At 41.9% G+C, this 20,317-nt stretch overlaps 1 protein-coding gene across 8 annotated transcripts in view; it reads left to right on the forward strand.

Annotated features, from left to right (window-relative positions):
- The first annotated feature begins 801 nt into the window (after positions 1-801).
- Positions 802-20,317, forward strand: part of LOC311050931 (myelin protein zero-like protein 2) — a 68,353-nt gene continuing 48,837 nt past the window's right edge. For all 8 annotated transcript variants that reach the window (XR_014601337.1, XR_014601338.1, XR_014601339.1 and 5 more), the window contains exon 1: positions 802-1,069. Coding sequence is in view for 3 of the 8 variants with exons in the window: in XM_084065198.1 (XP_083921324.1) it covers positions 1,015-1,069 (55 nt within the window). In the remaining 5 variants the exon portion in view is untranslated. The remainder of the gene's footprint in view (positions 1,070-20,317) is intronic.

Consider the following 20,317-nt stretch of genomic DNA (forward strand, 5'->3'; position numbering starts at 1 on the left):
AGAGAGAGAGAGAGAGAGAGAGAGAGAGAGAGAGAGAGAGAGAGTATATCTTATCAAAGGCTGTAACAGCAGTAGAACAGGTTGGATGACAATCAGGCATTTACAGCTTTAAGTGTTTGTCCAAGAAGAGAAAAGAAAAGAAAAGGAGAGGATTGTTTGTTACTCCGCCCGGAAAAGGTGGAGGGAGTGGTGAAGAAGTACTCAGATATTTAACTTAAGTAAAAGTATCAATACCACAATATAAAAAAATACTCTCTTACAAGTAAAAGGCCTGCGTTGAAAATGTTACTTGAGTAAAAGTACAAAAGTATTGGCATCAAAATGTACTTAAAGTACCAAAGGTAAAAGTACTAAAATGTGTGAAAATAGCTGATCTACAATTAAGCTCACAAGGCATGGCATTGGTGAGCTTGTAGATCTGCTATTTTCAAATAGCCTATGTATAAAATAGGGCTAAAGTGGTGTTTTATAATGTAATTTATATCTGAAAAATAACTAGTAACTAAAGGTTTCTAATCATTGTAGCGGAGTAAAAAAAGTACAATATTTGCCTCTGAAATGTAGTGGAGTAGAAGTAAAAGTACTGACAATTGGAAATCCTCCATTAAAGTAAAAAATACCTCAAAACTGTACTTAATTATAAGTTGTGGTACTTGTGGAGTAAATGTACTTAGTTACATTGCCACCAGTGGGTGGAGGGGGAGGGGGGAGGGAGGAGGGGGGCGGGGACATGTATGAGAGGAGAGAGAGGCGAGTTGAGACGCGTCTCTGAGTCTCTCATAACCTTCTGTCTGTCTGGAGAGAGAGAGAAGAGAGAGAAAAGATCTACAAGACTACTGTTATTCTAGCCTTTCCTGACCCTTTAGAGGGTGAAGATATCCGGGTGGGCTTGTGTCTAATTGGTGGAACCTGTGGGACAGTTTAAAGGACACTTTAAACACTTTAAAGGACACTTTATAAAGTTAAAAGGAGAGTTTTCAGGGGACGCTGACCCGTTCACACTGCGGAGGAGCGATGTGCGTCAAGCGGCTCTACTGGGCGAATGTTCTCCTGCTGTCTGCACTCACAGGTCAGAACAGATTTATTTAAAACTATCTTTATTTACTGTTTTTCTTTTTTTGTTGTGGCTTTCAGCCAAATCTAACCTCACAGAGAGACAGACACATTCTGCTGCCTGTCTGTCTGTCTCTCTGTCTGTCTGTCTGTCTGTCTGTCTGCCTGCCTGCCTGTCTGCCTGTCTGTCTGTCTGTCTGTCTGTCTGTCTGTCTGCCTGCCTGCCTGCCTGCCTGCCTGCCTGCCTGCCTGCCTGCCTGTCTATCTGGTCGTCTTGATTGATTTGATTTGATTGATTGAATACTTTATTAACAGTTCAGGGAAGTACAGTTCAATACAAGGTCTGTTAATAATAATAATAATAATAATAATAATAATCTTTATTGTATAGCACCTTTCATGACATATAATGCAGCTCAAAGTGCTTTATAGAGCAAGAATACAATCACAGAAAAGGTCATTTGAACAATAAAGCAAAAAAAGGAAAAGCAAAAAGCATAAAACGACATTAAAATAAAAGCAACAAAAAGGCAGTGAATCAGGCAGAACAGTGAGGACATGAATAACAACACAGAGATTTAAAACATCAACACAAAGGAAGAGTGAAGAGGAATTTAAACATAAGAAAGCACTGTGGCTGGTTTCCATTGGGGTTCAAGTACTCAATTAATCGTAACATTTAATGACAGACAAATCATTCAGTTTATTTTCTTTTTTTTTGTGGCTTTCGGACAAATCAACCTTCACAGAGTCACAGACAGACAGACAGACAGACAGACAGACAGACAGACAGACAGACAAAACACACTGTCTGTCTGTCTGTCTGTCTGGCTATCTGAGGGTTTACAACTCTTTAACCCAAACAAGCTACAATAACAAAGTGGAAGACTATATATAGATTGAAGAACAGGATATGTTTTCACAATAGTTTATATTCTAACGTGACAGTTTTAGTTGTTCCTCATGATACAACCTAGATCAGTGGGGGTCCAGTGGCTCACAGGAGTCCTTGAGGGGGTTCCAGGGGGTCCCCAGCTTTATGGATTATTAATAATTATAGTTAAGAACCAAATGGACCCTTACTTACAGGCCAGTAAAAAATATATATATCTCCACGCACTTCTTTAAACCTGTGATATATTGCGGCAAATAAATATGTAACGTTTATTTTGGTTCTGATTCCACTCTTGAGAGTGTACACATGGAACCAAACGGACCCTTATTACGGATCAAATTGTACCATGGGGTCCTTGGTGGGGTACCAGGGGGTGTGTTAATCATTTTAATCATATTTTATGCTTTGGTTATTCAAAAATAGCAGATCTACAAGCTCATTGCGCGGCACTCGGTGCCGCGCAATGAGCTTGTAGATCTGCTATTTTTGAAAAATCGTGAAAATATGTGCAACTCTTTGAATATATATTCTTTTAAAAGCGAACATTTTTAACTCAAATATTTGCTTCTGGGCGGTCCCTGGAACAACATATTTTGAGATGGGGGTCCGCGGCCAAATACATATCATTTTGGGGGTCCTTGACATGAAAACAGATCTACAAGCTCGAACAGATCTACAAGCCCGAGCTTGTAGATCTGCTATTTGTTTTGCCACATCTTTGAATATCTGTTTTATTTTAAAGCGAACATTTTTAACACAAATCTTTGCTTCTGGGGGGTCCCTGGCACAATACATTTTCAGATGGTGGGGGGGGTCCGCAGCCAAAAGCATTTCATTTTGGGTGGTCCTTGACACGAAAAAAGTGAGAGAACCACTGGTCTAGATAATGTGATCTTTAAAAAGTGAAGAGAGAACATGACAGAACATTTTGAAACTGTTTATGTGATGTTTGTGCATACTAGTGTATATCTGTCAAAGCCATTGAGACCTGAAGCCGATTCTATTCTTTTCATGTCAAGAACCCCCAAAATGATATGTATTTGGCCGTGGACCCTCATCAAAATATGTTGTTCCAGGGACCCCCCAGAAGCAAAGATTTGAGTTAAAAATGTTCGCTTTAAAGATATATATATTCAAAGATTTACACACATTTTCACGATTTTTCAAAATAGCAGATCTACAAGCTCATAGCGCGGCACTCGGTGCCGCGCTATGAGCTTGTAGATCTGCTATTTTTGAATAGCCAAAGTGTAAAATAATGCTTTTTAGCTCAAATCTAATCTTTTAAAAACAAATCCTATTAGCTGACCTTATATTGAACTGTACCTTCATGTGTTTTTTTTTCTCTACAAACGTCTTAATCAATCAATGTATTGTGAAGTGAACTCGGGGAGCCCTTTTACCCACATCTGATCTCCAAGCAGCGCTCTGTGCGTCATTGGGAAGTCGTTGTGAAGTAGAGGACTTGGCACGGGGCTCAGGTCTCAGGACAATCCCTTGGCCAGAGGGTTTGAAGCGGCATTTAATGCACCGGCCGGGCCACCCGGCCTGGCGGGGCATTATAATGGCCTCCTAGCTGTTTCTGGGAATATCTCTCACACACACACACACACACACACACACACACACACACACACACACACACACACACACACACACACACACACACACACACACACACACACACACACACACACACACACACACACACACACACACACACACACACACACACACACACACACACACACCAGCATTGTCCCGTTGTGTTCAGCTTTCCTGTCCCCTAGTGACTGTGTATCCGTGGGTTTCTCACACACACACACACACACAAACACACACACACACACACACACACACACACACACACACACACACACACACACACACACACACACACACACACACACACACACACACACACACACACACACACACACACACACACACCTACATACCCGTGCAGTCGCACACACATACAATCAAACAGAGCTGTTGTGGTTGGTTGGTACATGCCAGAACTTTATACTGTCTTTTTCAGGCCTTCAGCTGAACCCACACACACACACACACACACACACACACACACACACACACACACACACACACACACACACACACACACACACACACACACACACACACACACACACACACACACACACACACACACACAGTTCCTGTTTCCCGTGAGGACACATCATCACATCCAGGATGTGTCAAATGGATCAGAACCTACTTGGCAAATGAATGCAGGATTTTGTGTAATACATGTATTCATATGTTGTGGTTAATCAGGCTTGAATTAATGTGGCTCTAGCTGAACTAAATAGTTCATATTAAATGTGTCCATCATCTCTAATAGATACTAGTATATTAGTGTATTTTTGAGTGGTGCCGAAGGCAACCACTCCTATACGTGGCTTTGTCTGTGTGTCCGTATGTCTGTATGTCCGTGTGTCCACCAAGCTAACATTGGTCAAGCATCACGTGACACGTGACAATATGTTGAAAGGGCTTTGATTGGCTAGCGAGACGCATGACGAAATAGTCCTATAAATAGGTGTGTCACTTTGAAACATTGTTTACATGTTTCAAAGTGACATCAGTGCCATCAGCCAAGCTAACATTGGACATGTTAGCTTGGCTGATTGAACATGTTAGCCAAGCTAAGCAAGGCACCACTCACTTCACACAGGGTGTGATTTTTACTAACAGCACGCAGCCATAACAGTCCCAGACAGACAGGAATAAGATAATTTATACATGAGTACACAGTGTGAACAAGAGATAATGAAACATGTAGATACTCACCCATCTCTGTCTCTCTAACTACAGTCTGTCACTGAAATAAGTTAATTATATTGGCAGCTTAATTTTCGATGTGCGTATATCCTTTCTTTTTGTAGTTACTTCTTTAACCCATTAAGCAAACCACTTTAACCATTATCCTATACTTTGGCTATTCAAGAATAGCAGATATACAAGCTCATAGCATGGCACCGAGTGCAGCGCTATGAGCTTGTAGATCTGCTATTTTAAAAATAATTTGAAAATGTGTGCAAATCCTTTTTTTTTTTAAAGCAAACATTTAAATCTTTGCTTCTTCTGGAGGTCCCTGGAACTAAATAGTTAGAGATGGGGGTCCGCGGCCAAATACATATAATTTGGGGGGGCCCTTGACATGAAAAGGTTTGAGAACCACTGATATTATAGCAACATACGTTTGTAGAATCTCCCAGGAGCAAAGATTTGAGTTAAACATGTTCACATTAAAAAATATATATATATTCAAAGATTTGAGTTACAAATGTTTGCTTTAGAAATGTATATATGTTAAAATATTTGCCAAAAAGTCATGATTTTTCACTCGGTGCCGCGCTATGAGCTTGTAGATCTGCTATTTTTGGATAGCCAAAATAAATCTAAAAATGACATGGTCTTAATTTGGTTAACCTGCACCTAAGACAGCTGGGTTGGATGTGTAACCTTTCTCCTTCAGTGAAAACAGACTTGCATCATATCGGCTCTGGTTGCAACCAGTGGTAGAAAGTAACTAACTACAATTTTGAGGTATTTTTACTTTACTGGAGTATTTCCAATTTCAGTACTTTAACTTCTACTCCACTACATCTCAGAGGCAAAACGCTCACAACGCGTCGCGATGCGACGCGTTGTGAGCTTGTAGATCTGCTATTTTCAAACTTTTGAGTACTTTTACTTTTGCTACTTTAAGTATATTTTGATGCCAATACTTTTGTACTTTTACTCAAGTAACATTTTAAACGCAGGCCTTTTATTTGTAACAGAGTACTTTCATATCGCGGTGTTGCTACTTTTACACAAGTAAAATATCTGAGTACTTCTTCCACCCCTGGTTGCAACCTAGCCTGGGACCAGACGAATCTGCAAAGTGTAACAAAAAAAAAAGAAATTGCCCTCTGCGATTTGGGTCCGTTGTGAATCCATTTCCTGCTCCAGAAGTCTGGGGTGACCAATCGGGGCCCAGTATTCAAATATGGGAGACTGTAATTGGTAGTTGGTTGTAGGTCTAACCAGAGTGTAGAAAAGAGAGTAACGACACGCTTTGATCTCGCCGCAAAGCGGGCTCATATGGGCTATAGTTCCAAACATTGGAACTATCTCATTGAGATAGACAGAGCAGTTCCGCATTCCATTCTTACAATGGGAGTCGACGCTAGTGTCAGAACTCTCTTTATGGCTCTGGGTCTAACCAACTGCGTCGAGAGCCATTGTTTTGATCCCGCCCCTTTTGGAAATAAAAACGTCCCCATAGCAGCACCAGTAGGGTTGCCAACCGTCCCGTATTAGCCGGGACGCCCCGTATTTGAGCCAAAAGGGGCGTGTCCCGTACGGGACTTTGTTTGTCCCGGACTCCGGTGTAAAAGGGAAAAATAAAAAATATATTTCTGTTTGCGCACACTGCAGTGTGTCTGGCTGTGTGTTTGTGTGCTGTATACGAAGGGCGCTAGGACCGCTCAAATGACAGGGCAGGCACAGTGCTCGCACGCGTGCGTGTGTGCGTGTGTGTGAGATTTTCTCCGGTGGGAACGGCATCATTGTTTGTGTGGCATGTCAGCCTGTTCCTGTTGGCAACCCTAAGCACCAGGCAGACTCATATCCATGCTGTGATATAGTCTGGCTACGCGAGGCTAGTTGCAACAACCATGTCCTGTTCTTCAGCCACACGCTAAAAAAAAACACGAGGAAATAGTTGAGCCCTTTAAAGACCGGCCGGAGTCATGAGACTGAGATATAATGGAGTTATTTCTGTGTGAAACGACACACATTTAATACTCATGAACATGAACATCATCAGTGTGTGATGATATATTGACCGTGGCCGATGCATTTCTCTCTCTTCTGCTTTGATATGTCATTTACATCAGTGCTTCTCAAAGTTTTTTTAATTTCACAGACGACTCATAACTCTGAGAGTGACTGTTCCATGTGTAGCCTACAGACCTTAAAGCAGGGGTCTTCAACGTTTTCAGGCCAAGGACCCCCTAGCTGAGAGAGAGATAAAGCAGGGACCCCCTCTATATTAATATGAAATTGTGTTTCAGATTTAACTTTTTTTTTGTTTACATGGTCTGTTCTTTTTTCCCTCTACACCAAACAAGTCTTTGCCAAAAAATAGCCGATCTACAAGCTCACAACGCCTCGCAGCGCGAGGCGTTGTGAGCTTGTAGATCGGCTATTTTTTGGTAAAGTTATCCTCAGAAAAGGGATGCTAGGGTTCAAGTGGTTAAGGTAAAAAAAAAATCATATCACACAAAGATTTGGCGGACCCCCTGTAGTAACTCTGAGGACCCCCTAGGGGTCCCGGACCCCCTGTTGAAGACCCCTGCCTTAAAGGGATAGATCACCCCCAAAAAAAACATTTTTTTTCTATGCATCAGTCACCACATGGAGACTTGAATTCATGGATATTGTTTAGTTTTTTGTCTCATTCCTAAAACAAATAATCTGGCAGCGGTTCCGGTAGGAGACACAAAGAGTCTCCTTTGTGTCTCCTACCGGAACCGCTGCTTACCGGTCCACTGGTCATCAAATTATTGGCTTAGGAATGAGACAAAAAACTAAATAAATATCCATGATCTTTTTCGTTTTGGGGGTGAACTATCCCTTTTAAGGGTCCATTTGGTTCTTAAATGTCAGATTTAGCTGGATCCCCCTTTTAAAAACCCCCCCCCAAGGACCCCTGGGGGTCCCTAGACCCCACTTTGAGAACCCCTGACTTACATATAACTCTGATTGGACACATCAAAGGCGTGAGGCAGAGTAATGATGCATGGTGAGAGAGAGAGAGAGAGAGAGAGAGAGAGAGAGAGAGAGAGAGAGAGAGAGAGAGAGAGAGAGAGAGAGAGAGAGAGAGAGAGAGAGAGAGAGAGAGAGAGAGAGAGAGAGAGAGAGAGAGAGAGAGAGAGAGAGAGAGAGAGAGAGAGAGAGAGAGAGAGAGAGAGAGAGAGAGAGAGAGAGAGAGAGAGTGAGAGTTTTGTTATGAAGGTGAAGATATGAAGCAGACACACATTTTTCTCTGCTTCTCTAACAGCACTAAACACACTTTATAACACTTCTACTCCTCATGATTACACTATCAACACATTTATTCTACTTTAAACATATTATACATGCACCGTTTACACACACACACACACACACACGCATACGCATACGCATACGCATACGCATACGCATACACATACACATACACATACACATACACGCACACAAGTACGCACACACACACGCACGCACAGGGCAACTGCGGTAAACTAGAGCGCAGTGGTGCAAAGTAACAAGTTACATTTACATTTACTCAAGTACAGTACTTAAGTCCAATTTTGAGGTATTTTTACTTTACTAGAGTATTTCCAATTTTCAGTACTTTTACTTCTACTCCACTACATCTCAGAGGCAAATATTGTACTTTTACTCCACTACAATTATTTGAAAACTTTAGTTACTAGTTACTTTGTAGATTTTGATTATTATTACAAAACAAACATTAACCACTTCAGCCCCTATATACATTTCGGCCATTTGAAAATAGCAGATCTACAAGCTCACAATGCGACACATTGTGAGCTTGTAGATCTGCTATTTTCGAAAGAGTTTTATACATTTGAAAACTTGTGAAATGGGACATTTTGCGTAAGTACATTTTGATAGCAATACTTTTACTCAAGTCAATTCTGAATTTCTGACTTTTAACTTGTAACAGAATACTTCTACATTGCACTATTGATACTTTTACTTAAGTAAAACATTAGAGTACTTTTTTCCACCACTGGATGTGAGGGTCTTGCCCTGTGGGCCCCAGACTTAAAGTACCAAAAGTAGAAAGTACTCGTTACGCATAATGTCCCATTTCACAAGTTTTCAAATGAATAAAATGTATAGAGATCATTTGAAAATAGCAGATCTACAAGCTCACAATGCGTCGCTATGCGACGCATTGTGAGCTTGGAGATCTGCTATTTTCAAATGGCCGAATTGTATGCAGGGCTGAAGTGGTTAATGTATGTTTTGTAATAATAATCTAAATCTACAAAGTAACTAAAGTTTTCAAATAATTGTAGTGGAGTAAAAGTACAATATTTGCCTCTGAGATGTAGTGGAGTAGAAGTAAAAGTACTGACAATTGGAAATACTCCAATAAAGTAAAATCTCAAAACTGTACTTAAGTACAGTACTTAGTTACTTTACACCACTGTCGGCCTACATTTAGCGTACAGTGCTCCTTCTTGTTTTTTATTGTGGTCCGACCAGTCTGTTGCTGAAGCAGTGTTGCCATGTCTGCTTATTATTATAAGTGACTTGGGGGTTGTTTCTGAAGTGTAGTTTCTTATTTTTGGCTTGATTCCTAATGTTCTTTAAAACCAGTGGTTCTCAAACATGTTCATGTCAAGGACCCCCAAATGAGTATGCATTTGGCCGCCGACCCCCACATCAGAAAATGTTTAGTGCAAATATAGCCAACGCTCATGTGGCCTATTGTTGTAGTCGCTTATTTTGGGCTTGTTTGCTTGTTTCTCTGGTGAAATCTGGCAACGCTGTGGTGAAGAGCATGAGGCTGAATGTCTGACATGTGTCAACATGTCTGTATGAACACCATGACACACACACACACACACACACACACACACACACACACACACACACACACACACACACACACACACACACACACACACACACACACACACACACACACACACACACGTACAAGACTTACGCCTTGTTTATTGAACTCTAGTCAATAAACAAGGTGAAATAATCACATGAATCTCACAGAGACTAACACAGCAGGTAAACAGTGAACCTATAGCATCGTGTCTAAACAGCTGTGTTTGTGTCAGGCCCGGCCCGGCGCCAGAATGACGTGACTGAGGGTGCAGTTGAAAATTGTGAGGGTGCACGCCAGTCGCGCAGCATGCTGAGAGACCCGTGCGCGCACACAAACATGTGTGGTTATTGCGCGGATTGTGGCTGTCTTTGGGCGTTTTTTTGTTACTTTATTTCGGAGTTAGGGTTAGGTTAGGCTTATGTTATTTGATTCTTATTTTTGTGTACTTTTTCTGTAAATGTTCTTGCTCTGTAAAGCACTTTGAGCTGCATAATGTATGTTTTTGTAATAATAATCAAAATCTACAAAGTAACTAGTAGCTAAAGTTTTCAAATAATTATAGTGGAGTAAAAGTACAATATTTGCCTCTGAGATGTAGTGTAGTAGAAGTAAAAGTATTGAAAATGGGAAATACTCCAGTAAAGTAAAAAATCCTCAAAGGGCGTACTTAAGTACTGTACTTAAGTAAATGTACTTAGTTACTTTACAACCACTGGGTTTACACACACACACACACACACACACACACACACACACACACACACACACACACACACACACACACACACACACACACACACACACACACACACACACACACACACAGGGACATGTCGTCCAGTATTTACATTCTCCCAGGCTGTATCAGACACATCCATTGATGTTTACACACACAGGGACATGCTGTCCACTATTTACATGTAGCAGACTGGATTAGAGGGGATGTGTGTGCTGCTACAGTCCTAATAATAATGATACTACTGGAGGTCGCTGTAACAAAACAGAGTCGTGGCTTTTGACATGCAAACCCCACACACCTCCTTCTATAGAGGAGAACCACACGCCCTTTGTGTTGAGAGGAGGTGGAGGAGGGAGGGGTTTAGGGCTGACAATGAGCCTGTTGAATTCAAAATAAACACCAGTTGCTGTACTGCCACACACACTAATCGAGATAAATACAAAAATTGTACTTTAAGTACAGTACTTGAGTAAATGTACTTAGTTACTTTACAGCACTGGCTTTTAATTCAAGGTAAACAGTAATCACTATTCATTACCACACACACACCCATAGACACATAGATACACTGTGTAGTGTGTTGATGTGAAGGCAGAAGGCAGCGCACATGCACTGTTTGTCTTATAAGAAATAATGTTTCTCCTGCCAAGTGTAAACAGGGATTTGATGTGTGTGTGTGTGTGTGTGTGTGTGTGTGTGTGTGTGTGTGTGTGTGTGTGTGTGTGTGTGTGTGTGTGTGTGTGTGTGTGTGTGTGTGTGTGTGTGTGTGTGTGTGTGTGTGTGTGTGTGTGTGTGTGTGTGTGTGTGTGTGTGTGTGTATCTATCTGACTACGTGCACGCTCACGTGCACACAGCCTTAACCCTTTAAGACCTGAAGCCGATTCTACAAAATGTCTTCTAATTCCTACCTGTTCATTGAAAAAAACGTATGTTACTATGTCAGTGGTTCTCAATCGTTTTCATGTCAAGGACCCCCAAAATGACATGTATTTGGCCGCGGACCCCCCCATCTCGACATATGTTGTTCCAGGGACCCCCCCAGAAGCAAAGATTTGAAGTTAAAAATGTTCGCTTTAAAACAATATTATATTCAAAGATTTGCACACATTTTCACGATTTCTCAAAAATAGCAGATCTACAAGCTCGTAGCGCGGCACTCGGTGCCGCGCTACGAGCTTGTAGATCTGCTATTTTTGAATAGCCCAAAGTGTAAAATAATGCTTTTTTTTCTTTTTTAGCTCAAATCAAGAAGTGACACAGATGCGTTCCCGGTCTTAATGGGTTAAGTTTTGCGTGATAGAACGGCGCTGCCATATCTGCCCACACATCCTCGTGCACCAACGTGCACGTGGGTGTTGTTGTGTGTGTGTGTGTGTGTGTGTGTGTGTGTGTGTGTGTGTGTGTGTGTGTGTTGCTCTTTAATAAGGCGGTGCACATCTGTGCATATTTGGGTTGGGTTTGGCCACTCCTTCCCCAAACTGTTTAGAAGTCAGATAAACAAGGAGAGCTTCATAGCTGTACGCTTACACGTCCTCCTCCTGTGGGTTCTCCAGATATCACTGATCTTTATCTGATCTGGATGGAAGCACACAGGGCTTACAGATCACTGATCTGCAGTGGTGGGAAGTAAATAAGTACATTTACTTAAGTACGTTTTTGAGGTATTTGTACTTGAGTATTTCAAATTTCCAATACTTTTACTTCTACTGCACTACATCTCGGATCCAAATATTGTGCTTTTACTCCACTACAATTATTTGAAAACTTTAGTTACTAGTTACTTTATAGATATACATTATTATATCATGAAACAGACATTAACCCCATTTTTTTTTGCACCATAACCACTCCTTGGGCTAAAAACGGCCATAGCCAACCTTTTCCAGGACATTTTGTTGGTGTAAAAAGCCCATTGAGATTGGGCCGTTTTTAGCCCAAGGAGTGGTTTTGGTGCAAAACAAATGCTTGCAATATTTTTCCCCCGCATAAGGTTATGGTGGGTACCCCAACATTCAGCAGCTGTCAAAAAATCCCCTAAGGAAAGTGCATTTCAGTCTTTGTGAGATGTGTTACTAGACACCTTTACAAACACATTGGTGAAGAAAGTTCTTGGTAAGGAATTTATTCCCAGATATGACATTATTCTGATAATATTCCCTGACTATCCACCTGTTTCCTAGGCTGTGGGTTTTCCACTTCCTGTCGATTTGATCCAATGAAATCCAATGAAAGGAAGGAAACAGGTGAATAAGGGGTGAAGCAGTGGCTAATATAGGCTGGGCATGAGCAGGAGTGTGTGGGCACGCATGCATACGGTTATTGCGTGGATATTGGGCGTTTTGGGCGTTATTTTGTTACTTTATTTCGGTTTTAGGGTTAGGATTAGGGTTGGGTTAGGGTTATGCTATTTAATTCTTATTTTTGCCTGATTTCACCGATTAAAAAAAAAAAATATATATCCAAAAGTTAATTAAATAAAAAAAAATCCCCAAATTGTATTATTTTGCAAAATCGATTGGGTGGGCCAGCTCTGGGCCCACCCTGGGCCCACCCATGGCTGCGCCCCTGGGGTGAAGCAATTCCGAGTGCGTCACAGAAGGGGGCGTAAACACAGACGTTACTGAGACCGGGCGGGATATGCCTGGTCGCTTCCGGGATTCTTTCTTTCTTTTTCCTTTATTTATTCAGGGGAGCCCGTTGAGAGCAAGCTCTCTTTTTCAAGGACACCCTGATCACAACACATACAATACAGCAATGATAAATAATACAGCAATACAGATAATACAACAGCAACAAGCAACAGAATCTCAGTACGGTGAAGATCATAAATGCAAGACTAGCCATTACACGAAGCAGGTACAGTCACTATGTAGTGTGTCCTCAATAAGGACTTTAAATTTCTCTATTGAGACCAATTGAGACAGTTTTAAAGAGTTCTGAATTGATTCCCATTTATGTGGAGCATAATGCACGAATGCAGTCTTACCTTGCTCACTATTCATAGTTGGACAGGTATATCTGATGTGTGCCTGTGCACGTGTTGCATGACCAGTGACTTTCAGATCTAACAACGAAGATAAGTATAAAGGCAGTTTACCACATAAGGCCTTATAAATAAATAAAATACAGTGTTGCTCTCTACGAACTGTGAGAGATGTCCAACCCACTTTCACATATAGCAGGCAGTGATGTGTGAGATAACCATCACCAGTAATGAATCGCAAGGCACTGTGGTATACAGCATCAAGAGGTTTCAGTGTGGCCCCTGAAGCATGCATATATATCACATCCCCATAATCAAACATAGACATTATTACAGATTGAACAATAGTTTTTCTACTGGTATAAGAAAAACAAGACCTGTTTCTGTAAAGGAACCCAATTTGTCCTCTTAGTTTTTTGGTTAATTGCTCTACATGAACCTTAAAGGAGAGCTTCTCATCTAGCCAGATGCCCAGATATTTGTAATATTTAACCCGTTCAATGAGTTCACCTTTAAGAGTACAGATACCTGTAGTGGCATTTGTGTTTGGGGACCTTGTGAAGATCATGCACTTTGTTTTATCCGAGTTTAAGACCAGCTTTAACTTGATTAGGGCCAGTTGGAACCTATTAAAGGCAGACTGCAAATTTGCAGTGGCAACTTCAACAGTTGGGCCAGTGCTACATAAGATTGTGTCGTCCGCATAAAAATGGACGTCACAGAGCGGGGAGGGAAGTACAATATTATTTATATAGAGAGTAAATAAAAGAGGACCTAAAATCGATCCTTGAGGAACACCTTTATCAATTAAAAGAGAGCTGGACTTAAAACCATCTGCAGTGACAGATTGTGTTCTCCCCGTCAAATAATTAGAGAACCACCGGATGGAAGGGACATCCAAGCCGACGGAAGATAATTTCTCCAATAAAATATGGTGGTCCACGGTGTCAAAGGCTTTGGAAAGATCAATAAAAATGGCCGCACAATGCTGGTAATTATCCAGACCATTTAAAATGTTGTTTGTGACCAGCGTTGTAGCTGTCACTGTGCTATGGCCAGGTCTAAACCCAGATTGTTGAGGTTGTAGACAGTTGTGCACACTCAGAAATGCACGTAGTTGGGAACTAACAAGGGATTCTAAAATCTTGGCAAGACAGCACAATTTAGATATTGGCCTGTAGTTGTTAACATCAACCTGATTACCACCTTTAAAAAGTGGTATAACGTGTGCCTCTTTCCATATGGCAGGTATTTTGCCTGATTTAAGTGACAAGTTAAAAATGTGGGCAAGTGGTGAGACAATTATACTTGCACTCAGTTGCAGCAGATATGGGTCAAGATCATCTGCACCCTTTGATTTTTTTGTGCAGATTTTTGAGAGTATATTTGAAACCTCAGTATGTGTTACTGTTCTGAACGAAAATTCTGGGGGGGAAGAATTGATTGGGTTGTTTTCAATCAATGCTTCCCAACCATAATCAGAGGGCGCTGGATTTCCAGCCTGCCTGTCAAATAGATGGCCAGAACGTACAAAATGATTATTAAAAACATCACAGATATCAGGCTTGTTTAAGACAACTCCACCTTCATATTTGATCTGTGACGGGAGAGAGGAAGCAGGTCTAGCCTTTAGAGATTTCACAACCTTCCAAAAACTAGTTGCATTTCCTTGCGTTTTAGCAAAACTGGACAAATAATATTCAGATTTCGCCTTTCTGACCATAGCAATACCTTTGTTACGCAGTGTCCTAAATGAGAGCCAGTCAACTGGATCACCAGACCTTTTGGCTTTGGACCATGCCACATCTCTACATCGGAGAGCTTTTTTAAGATCCACAGAGAACCATGGACTTGCTCGATCTTTTACTCTGAAATTCTTATAGGGAGCGTGCTTCTCCGTCACAGAATTGAAAATATTAATAAATTGATTAAGGGCTAAGTCAGGGTCCTGATTTGTATTGACCCTATCTAAGCCAGAGTGACTTAGATCATGTGTGAACCCCTGTTTAGAAAACACTTTAAAATTGCGCTTTTGAATCATCCGACCAGATGTTTTTATCCCTTTAGCCACTCTGACACACGCTATAGGGCAATGGTCACTGGCTCCTTGAGCAAATACGCCACTATAAGGATATTTAAAAGGTCTATTTGTTAAAATTAAATCAATTAAGGTAGAATTTGAGGGGTTATTTAAATTAGGTCTAGTGGTGTGTTGAATTAACTGAGCTAAGTTTAGGTCAGTACAAATTTGCTTCAACCGCTTAGACTTGGTCGAAACCCAATCCAAATTCAGATCAGACAAAAGGAGAACCTCAGAGGAAACATATTTGGATAGCAGCATCCCAAATTCTTCCAGGGCCAGAACTGGTGCTGATGGAGGGCGATACGCACCAATGACTGAGCAGTGGATATCACCACCCAGACAAATATCTACAACAATATATTCAACACGGTCTGGGATAGATGACATTTCCAGTAAATGTGAGGCTAAATGCTCCTTAACCAAAATTACAACACCTCCTGCTCTTGCTTTTCTATCTATTCTAAACATGTTATAACCATTTATGGCAATCTCAGAGTCTGATTTGAGGTCAGACAACCATGTCTCAGTTAAGACAAGGACATCCGGGGAGCCCCCCTTAATTAGAATATTCACAAAATCCAGTTTTGGAGCCATACTTCTAATATTCCAATGTATGAATTTTAAACCATTACAAGCTTGCAAATCGTGTGCAGTTTTAAGATCAGAGCAAATTACATTATTGGTTGTAGTAGTGGTGAGGGGGGGTTGCAGGATAATTGAAGTTAAGTTAAAGTTATTTACTCCTTTTGGCCTTGCCACATGCCTAGGCAGACGCATAGAATGATTTCTGACTTCAATATTAAAATAGTGATTTACAACACTACTAGCTTCCTCTGTGGCTGAGGATAAAACCCTTGTGGTCAAATGGACTAAAGCATTTAGTCCATTTGACCACAAGGGGGCAGGTGCCACGCTGAGGCAGTGAACAGGGCTGGAACAGAAATGAGTTTGATCAGAAACCACGTTTGAGACGGACTTGTTTGAGAGTGGGACCAACAGTCAAGCAGCATTTGCGCGCAGTATGCGCTGCATGTGAAGTGATAATGAATTATTTCCTAATGCACTCGGGTGCAGGCCATCACGAGCATAAAAGTCAGGACGTGCCCAAAACAAATGAAAATTATGAATATAATTTATGCCGCATGAGGAACAGACAGCCTGAAGCCAGTAGTGCATGTCCAGCAGCCGGTTGAAACGCACCTCCCCCCTGCGGAGTAGCGGCGTTGGACCCGAGATAAAGATCTGTTTCCCACAGCCAAGGAGAAGATCAAGGATGTTCTTAAAGTTATCCCTCGATTTCACAGACTCTCGGTCATTTACTCCAACATGTAGGACGAGTTGGTTTACGGTGGATGGGACAGAGGCCAAAATAATGGGGAGTCGGTTAAGGATAAATTGTGTATTTGCACCTGGATAGCAGTAGGTTATGGCGTTGGGCATATGGATGTTTCTGACCATGGAATCGCCTATGATTAGCACTGTGGGAGGTGAGGGTGGATGTGATGGAGGAGATCGGGTGTGCCGAGGACGGGACTGCACTGTAGCCCGGGGCAGAGAGCTGGATGATGATGATGATGATGGACCGGAGGTGAAGTGGACAACTGGAGCAGCGCGCGCGCCGGAGGGCGCACAGTGGACGGAGGCTACCCCCTCACGTTGTTGGAACGAGGGGTCCGCATCTCTGGCTCCAGTGCCAGGGTGCAACCAGCGGCTGGAGACTACCGCCTCTCGATGGGACGGGTCAACGTCCCCAGCTTTAGTGCCGGTGCATAAACTCCGATCGGAGACTACCGCCACGCGATGATGGGGCGAGTGGTCAGCATCTCCAGGAAAGGTAGGCGAGGGAAGCATGGAGCTCCCCCAGCTCTTGACTCTCTTTGCCCTGGGAGAGGACTGGTGATCGTCTAGGAGAGACGCCAATGGCTCGAAGGAGTTTCCCAATGGAATAGGAGGAGAAGCAGCTCGCTGTGCAGTCCTACCGCGCTTCCTCCTTTCGCCACGCACCAAATTCCAAGACTCAGTCGTGTTGGGCCGTTTGGGTATGGCACCCTGACCCAGCGCAGGCCAGGCCTCCGGTTCTTTGGCAGGAGCACCCCTGGGTAATGGATCCTTGCCAGGAGGCTCCTTTCGTGGTTCCGAGTGGCAGTCAGGCACCGTGTCGTTCAGGATACCAGAGGCACAGCTCTCTGCTGTAGCCGCCAGGGAATCGAAAAAGACCTCGTCCTCCCGAATCGTCTGGAGGAGTAAGACCCGAGCCTCCAAATCTTTAATCCTCTGTTCCTGCTGTATACAACTTTCACACCCTGGCGTAGAGGTGGGTAGCATGATAGCCACACAGCCCAGTTGGGCTCCTCTGTTTACCTCCGAAATGCTGTGACAGCGACAGTTGTGTGATAGCGACGGTGGCTAACGACCGGCTTTTTATTATCCTGATCTCTCTATTCATCCGATTATCAAAGTGAGCAATCGTGCATAGAGTCGATCGATTAGACAATCATTTTCTAAAACAAAATACTTAAGAATCTGACTTAAAAGTATATAAAATTGTTTAAAAGTTCAGCGGAGAGCCACCAAGCGGAGAGCCACCAAACACGTCAGTGAGTGAGTGAGATGAGATTGAATGGGTTAAAACAATAACAGCTAAATGAGTTGTGATCAGGGTTGTAATTACAGTAAGTAAAGTACATGTACTTTAGTAACTCCTCCTCCCACTGGTTTACAGAAAGTTCTAGATAATCAGTGAGTCATGTGACCTGACTGGCAGGAAGTGTTTTAAGAACAATAGCTTAATGAGCTGTGATGACAAGCACTCAAGGTCCCTGGCCAGCGTTGCCATGTCTGCTTATTATAAGCGACTCTGGGCTTGTTTCTCTGTGAAGTTGCTTGTAAATATTGGTAGTTGTGGGTGGTGTTTTTTTGGGCTTGTTTTAACGTGTAGTTGCTTATTTGGGTCTTGCTTCCTAAATGTCGTTTAAACTAGTGGTTCTCAAACGTTTTCATGCCATGGACCCCTAGATTAAATATGTATTTTCCCGCGGACCCCCATCTGAAACTCTTTCGTACCAGGGACCCCCATAGAAGATGTGTGTTTGTTAAAATGTTTTAAAAAAAAATATTCCAAGTATTTGTAATTGTTAGCTTGTGGATCGGCTATTTTCAAAATGTATATACAGTATAGGATTCAAGTTGTAATACTTGGTTGCTTCTTTATTGGGCTTGTTTTCATAGACCCGGACGCTTGTTTCTTTCTCAAAAATCTGGCAACTCTGGTCCTGGACGTTCCCATGCTTGTTACTGTAACACAGTGGATGGCGTGTCTGTCTCGTCATCATTTGTTCTAAGATTAGGAAGAAAATAATTCCTAATCAGAGATTTTCTGCATGTGAGAAACCTCAGTGCCTTCATTGACATGCTGCTGCTGTGACAGCATTCCTTCTGCCTTTATTGTGTTATGTTTGGCTTGTTTGACTGGAATAGTTTCTTTTTACTGTTTAATTAAGAGCGCTAACTGTTTTCTCTGCTTGTCCATGAACCAGAGCCCCACAGAGTGGGCAAAACCAAACCTATATTAAATTGTTCATAGGGTCAATATAAGTAAATAAATATATGATAACCTTTCCACAGTAGCAGATTTTTCATATTTATCACACATTTTGTTATTTTCCCCATACGTACATGACAGGTGAAAAAAATCACAACATTTTAAATAGAGTTATCATAATGAAACTTCCCCAGTTGATTACTTACATGAAGACAATGATTTATCGTATTACAAGTTTTCTGAAATTGTATATTTAAATATGCAAATTAGGCATTATATAGGAAAACATGCCCTAATTTGTACGTATTGGGAAAATCACAAAATGTGTTTTCATCTGTTCTGACATACTGGCTGTTTATGAACTTAAAGGGGTAGTTCACCCCCAAAATGACTTTTGGTCATACAACAGCTCATAGCGGTGCCGCGGCTATGAGCTTGTAGATCTGCTATTTTTGAAAAAGTAGTGAAACATTGTGCAAATTATTCAATACATATGTTTTATAGCGAACATTTGTACTCAAATCTTTGCTTCTGGGGGTCCCTTGAACAAAATATTTTGAGATGGGGGTCCGTGGCCAAGATTGGGGGGGCGAGAGATAGATGAGAGACTCATTATTTTTGTGCTCTTTCCTCTTGTCTTTTTTCCCTTTTAATTGTACATACTGTAGGCTACACATCTTATAGTTCTGATTGTTTACATGTCACACACGCGTTGGCAATGTAAACGTATGTGTTGTCATGGCAATAAAGCTCCTTGAAATTGAATTAGAGCGAGAGAGAGAGAGAGAGAGACATTAGCCTAATTGTTATGGTTTCATAGGTTTGTTTAGTGACACAGCTCTTCTGTTTAAACATGTCTATATTGTCCTTTTAACCTCTTGAACACCAGCATCCAGTGGCGCGGGAAGGGGGGGGGGGGGGCTACGGGGGCTGCAGCCCCCCTGGTGATGGGAAGGGATTTTATTTTATTTTTTTATTTTATTTTTTTATTTATGAGAACGAGAATTAAATAACGTAACCCTAAAACCGAAATAAAGTAAAGGAAAAAAAGTGCCAAAACCCACCCAAACCCGCACATTTTTCGACCCGAAACCGCAAAAAAATCGCGCGCGTGCATGCGTCAAGCGGGTTCTTCCCGCCGCTCAGCCCCCCTGGCTATTAAGTATTTCCCGGGCGCCTGCCAGCATCCATATTCTGGGGAAACGTTAGACAACAAATTGCAGATCGACAAGCACAACACGCCATGGCCTTGTAGATCTGCTTGTAGATTTAAGTGGTTAATTGTTCATTTTATACATTAAAGGACGACTTCACCACTTTTCAACATATCTTCATATAATAGGTCCTCACTAATGCTCATGATAAAATG

Source organism: Gymnoscopelus microlampas (genome assembly GCF_963454915.1).
Source record: "Gymnoscopelus microlampas genome assembly, chromosome: 8".
NCBI lineage: Eukaryota > Metazoa > Chordata > Actinopteri > Myctophiformes > Myctophidae > Gymnoscopelus > Gymnoscopelus microlampas.